The 5,919-nt window shown below is 32.8% G+C and overlaps 1 protein-coding gene across 1 annotated transcript; it reads left to right on the top strand.

Moving 5' to 3' along the window:
- Nucleotides 1-406: 406 nt before the first annotated feature.
- Nucleotides 407-5,167, top strand: LOC112013414 (OPA3-like protein). The gene is made up of 4 exons (XM_024045806.1): nt 407-535; nt 1,807-1,941; nt 4,181-4,267; nt 5,006-5,167. The coding sequence occupies exons 1-4, from the start codon at nt 407-409 to the stop codon at nt 5,165-5,167; spliced, it is 513 nt and encodes a 170-aa protein (XP_023901574.1).
- The last annotated feature ends 752 nt before the right edge of the window (nt 5,168-5,919 follow it).

The following is a 5,919-nucleotide window of genomic DNA, read 5'->3' as shown; positions in this document are numbered from 1 at the left end:
AATTTTCTTGAATTAAAGGACACATCATCAATAACAATTCCGTTTAAATGAACCAAGATTAAAATAAATGTGATAAAAAAGATTTAACAAGAAACAAAAGGAGTAAAAAGAAAAGAAAAAAAAAAAGGTAGGATCGGGCAAAGAAAAGAAAATAAAATGGGCCTCAAGCCCTCAACTCAACACCTGAATTAGAGAGTGAAAGGTTCCTCCAAAAAAAAAAAAAAAAAGAATTTGAGAGTGAGCGGGAAGGGCTGATCACAAAATCTTATACCCTATCTACTGCTATATCTTCGGTTTCTTTCTTCTTCTACAAGAAACACCCAACTCTTCTGCGCATAAAATCTGTCTCTCACCCACACTGTGCTTGAAAAGCCTGAACTCATCAATGATTACCAAAAAAAGCACAATGGTACTGCCTCTTTTCAAGCTTGGAACACTAGCCCTAAGAACTGTCTCCAAACCCATTGCTAACAGGCTCAAAAAAGAGGCTGGCTTGCACCCCACGTTCCGCCAGTTCATCATCAATATTGCCCAGGTTTTTTTTTTTTTTTTCACCCTTTTCTTTTGGTTTTAAAATTTTTCTTTCATACATAATCCTCATTGGCCTGCACCCTTTTGTTTTTTTTTTTTTTAGTAATTGACTTTGCATGAATTGTAGAAAGGCATATCTAAGATATATCTAAAAGCTTTTTTTTTTTTTTTTTTTAAATGACCAAACCAACAAAATCATAGGGTTGGTTTTAATTCCTCATACAGTGATGTTAATATCTTGATTAAGGATCTCACACTACAAAAGTGGGAGTTTTGTACACAGTCTTTTTTTATAAACACAACCTAATTGTGCTACAGTAATTAACTATGTCACAGACAATAATTTACTTCATCTCCTTGATTTGATCTTTAGTCATAACATATATAGAATGGTCTCAATGTCTGTCTCAGACCACTTGACCTGTCTGACTTAGAAAAAAGAGAGGCCAGGGCCAATTTGATAGAATTCGAATTATGTGATTTTTGAATATTCAAGACTATTGAATTGTGTTTTAATTTTTAGAATCTGCATGATCTCACAAATGTTTCTTGCAGTATTAGTCTAAGGTTGGTATGAGATCTTCAGGGTTTCAAGAAGAATATTGAATTTCAGTTTTTATGAGTAATGGAGTTAAGCTTACTGTCCAACTCATTATACTTTTATTACTACTCAAACAACCTCACGCGGATTAATTTGTGGCTTTGTTCATCCTTTTTCTCCTACATAGTTCCTATAATTCTTTCTGCACACATACAACAAACTGAGCATCTTGGATGTATATGTTCTGTATGTTTGAATATCCATTGAAATGGAATGATTTCAATTTGTTAGGATACCACATCTGAAGCCATAATACGTGGTCCATAAATTCATGGAGTGGGGGAATAAGGAAGATGTATTATTTCACAAGTTGTTGTTAATAATTCAAACAATAAAATTCGTGACAACCTTAACATGACAATTGGGCCTTAACAAAATAAACCGATGCCAAAAATTAATAGAATCCTTGTTACTTATTGGCATGTCTGCGCCTTTAATAAAGAGTGGTCTTGGATTCAATCCATGGAGAGAAGGCTGCCCCTACTATATAGCCTATACATGTTGACTAAAAACTTTTTTTTTTTTTTTTTAAATCCCAAGAAAATACAAAATGGACCTTCTTCAAATTGCAATAGAGACAATTTGCCATGTCATTTCCAAATACACATTTTTTTTGGAGTTCACAATCACACCTTCCAATTTCATGGTTATACACTTATACCATTTGGAATCAGGCAAACCATCGCTTCACAACGACAGTACAAAGACGCTTATATGGACATGCAACTAATGCATTGATCCGCCCTCTGGATGAAGGAAGAGCTGTTCAACTTGCTTCAGAACTTTTTGGGGAACTTTTTGTGTTCACGGTAATTACTATACCCTCTCTCATACTCTATCCTCATTATCTGCTTCAAAAAGTAATTTATGTTATGCGAAGACAAATATATGCAAGCTTTCACCATCACTCACAGAGTGAGACCTAATATAAATTATATACCATTCATTCTGATGCGGGATGCAGCAATGTCAAGAAGCAAAATACGTCTACTTTTAGACAACATATTTGCTTTTGAAAATAACTTCGAATCCACGAAAGTTCCTTGAATCCACAGGGAAAAAAGGTCTGGAATCCACCAGAAAATAGAAAAATTCTGAATTTTATTGATTGAATAATTGTTTAAAAAAACGTTTATAGACTTAAGGGCCTATTTGAGGGCTCCGTAAAACTTGACAAACAAGAAAATATATTATAAAATAACTCCTAATAGATGCCTAATTATAACAAGAACCAAATTTGACCTAAAAAGCATTAAAAGCACCTAAAAAAAAAAATGCCCTAAACCTAAATAATGAAAATTACAAAAAAAAAATACCAAAAATAATAAATTACAATAATCAAATAGTAAACTTTGTCCTACATCAGACCCCTCCACTTGAAAGTTGAAACAAACTTGTCCTCGAGTTCATCTTTGAAATCTGAAATCTTCTTTTCTAAATAAACAAAAACTTTAAATGCTTGAACCCCTTGATCTTCTTTTCTAAATAAACAAAAACTTTAAATGCTTGAACCCCTTGATCTTCTTTCCTACTTGCAACTCATCAATGGAATCAACAAATCAACTTGAATTTCTTTTTCCTTGGTCTTCATATAATTGTAGAGATTTATCAAATAAGAACTGACAATTGAATCAAATCTACCAACCCCAATAAATCAATAAACTTCGGTGTATCGCTTACCACCAAAGTAAAAGGATCTTGAGTTTGATAATCATATGATTTCATTTCATTGAGATCCTTGAAACTTTCCTATTCAAATTCTTTTTATATGGTTTCTACCATCTCCACTTCAAGATCTTTCTCTATAATAGGATCTTCATTATTCTCTTCCACAATCTTGATTTTAGGATCTTCTTCCAAAACAAGTTCTTCATTAATTTCCTCAGAAATCTCTATATTTTGTTCTTTAACTTCTACATAATCTTCAAGAACATTATTTTCTTCAACATGCAATTCTTCCTTTAATTGTGGAATATATGGCTCTTCAAAATAATTCAAGTACAAACTTCTTAGCTAATGATAATCTTGTTTTGTATACGACAAAAGTTCATCACAATCCAAAGAATAAAAGTTTATAGCATGCATCTTTTTCATCTTTGGCCATGGACAAATTTTTTCTTTACCTTCTCTAAATCTATCAGTATTTGTTCCCACCAACATAAGGCATATTCATTAAGTTTATATAAAGTAAGTTTAACTTTTCTCTCATCATAAATATTCTCATAGTCAATAAATCATCTAGATCCAGTAACCAATCAAGAAAATCTTCTTTATAAAATAACCATTAAAACTTGCAATTCTTCTGTAAGGTCTATATGAAATTTGCTTACCAATAGGCTGCCCATGAGTTATTTCTCCATGACAATTATCCCTATTGTTTCCATGCCCCAACGACGGCATTCTAGCAAAGATATTTGTGAGTGCTAGTTGTACATCACGTAATACTTGCTAAGTTTTTTGTCACCAGAATTGCTACCATTTCATATGTCAGCCACCAGACCAGGAGGGTCAAGGCTCTGATCTCAGCTAATGCAGAATGCGGAAGCGTCAAGAAGCAGAACATGTTTACTTCTAGAAAAAAAGAAACAAAACATGTTTGCTTCTGAAAATAACCCCTAATCCATGAGGATTCCTTGAATCCACAAGGAGAAAGGGTATGGAATCCACCAGAAAATAGATAGACAAAAGTCTAAATTTTATTGATTGAATAATTGTTTAAAAAAAGTTCACAAATTTAGGTCCTATTTAAGGGCTCTGTAAAACTTGACAGATAAGAAAATATATTTTAAAATAACTCCTAATTGATACCTAACCATAATAGGAACCAAATTTGAATTAAAAAGTATTAAAAGCACCTAAAAACAAATAAATAAATACCCTAAACCTAAAATAACGAAAATTACCAAAAAATTACCAAAAATAATAAATTACAATAACTAAATAATAAACTGTGTCCTATATCACATCCCAAAAAAAAAAAGGTTATATGTACCGGTGGGAAAATTAGGTTCTTATAAGTTGATAAAGTTCCCCTGCTTGTCTACTTAGGTTGCAGGTATTTTATTGATATATGAGGTGCATAGAAGTTCTAGAACAGAAGCTAGAAAGGAAGGAAAAAGGAAGCAAGAAATGGAGGTAAGTGATATGGAAACTGTTTCTCCCTCGCACTACTTGATGCTTAAATTATGAGTTCCTAGTCAAGATTTTAGTAACTCTGGTATAATAATAAAAAAAGTAACGACGGTACTTTTTTATATGCTTTCCAATATATTTTAACTGTTTTTTGTAGAGAGTGCATGTTGAATTGGCTGTGTTGCAAAGTATATTTTGATTTTTGAATTTATCTGTAATCAAATACGAATATACTGATCACAATAGTTCCAATCTAATGGAAAGCTACATTTTTAGTATGTGCAGTGAGTACAAATTCAATCAGTCAAAAGAAAAACGAAAGAAGAAAAAGATGTTACAACTCAAATGGCTGTCTATTCATCCGTAGAACTATGTCTGATTAAAATAATGTTCAAAATGGTTTCACCAAAAAACCATTATGACAGCAGTAAAAACCAAAAATCTTTATAGCCCTTCTTGGAAAATCCAGTATAGTCTTGTAGGTTGCATCTGTTTGTCAGTTTGTTGGAAGTTAGCTAAAAGCTCTATCAAAGTATCAATGTTGTTATTGATGTCGTTATCTTTATCAATCTTCTCGAGATTACTCTATTTTCCTGTTGTCATCGTTTTGTGACAAATTGAAAGAAATACAATGTGCAACTTTTGTTTCTTAATGTCATATTCAACACCATGAGAATTGGTTAAGATTATCCATTATGTTCCATTAGATATAAACTGTAACCACTTTTTACACTTTACTAGGCACTGAAGCAAAAGAACAAAGATTTAGAAAGAGAATTGGAAGTTCTAAAGTACAGACAATCTGCGCAAGGAAGAGGCTATTTAGATTTTGTCAAACTCTGGCACGCCGGTACATTGGAAGGACATAAGTGGGGAAGACCTAGTTATATGAATGCAATGTGACTCTTACACCATTATGTATTTTTTTTTCTTTTGGTTCCATGAATTAGAAGCTTTGGCTCTTCCTTGGCTTTGGATATTTTTTGGCCAAATTGAGTTCTATTGCTAAAAAGTTCATAAATGAAACCAACACTGAACTGATATTAATTAAAGTTTTCGAATATTCTATTGTGGTTTTTTGAAAATGCAGAATTAGGAAGGCTGTTCTTAATAAACTAGTTTAGGAAGTAAGAGCATTAATGCTGTTAGATGATGTATCATATGTTTCATCTTGGTGACATGCCACTATCTAATTAATATCGGCGTCCAAAAAAAGGTAGGCCTTTGTTCTCCATATTGATCTATGGGAAATTTAAAATATTCTAGTTGTACTCATTCATCTCACATAAATAGTGTATTTCACCATGAATTAAATTAGTGAGATCTAATATTATGTGAGAGGAAGGAGTAAGACATTTACTGTATTCTATAATAAAAACACCACAACTTATTTAACACATGGGGCATTGGAAGTCTCAGTAGGCACTAAGCCCGTTTGGGAATGCTATATGAATTAGAGTTTGCCAGCAAATGAAGAACACTAGCACCCATCCTCTTGAAGATACTAACAACCCAGAGAACGACTTTTTGAAGGATAATTCGAGGAAGAAAACGTATGCAGAGGTTGTCTTGGATGCCACCATGCACGAATTAGAGGGAGGTGAAGACAAAGATGTAGCAGATGAGGGTTCTGAGGACGATGCCAAAAGGACTAG

This window comes from Quercus suber, unplaced genomic scaffold, assembly GCF_002906115.3.
Source record: "Quercus suber isolate HL8 unplaced genomic scaffold, Cork oak 2.0 scaffold_157, whole genome shotgun sequence".
NCBI lineage: Eukaryota > Viridiplantae > Streptophyta > Magnoliopsida > Fagales > Fagaceae > Quercus > Quercus suber.
The sequence above is the reverse complement of the archived record's forward strand: the minus strand, read 5'-3'. Positions and strand labels throughout refer to the sequence as shown.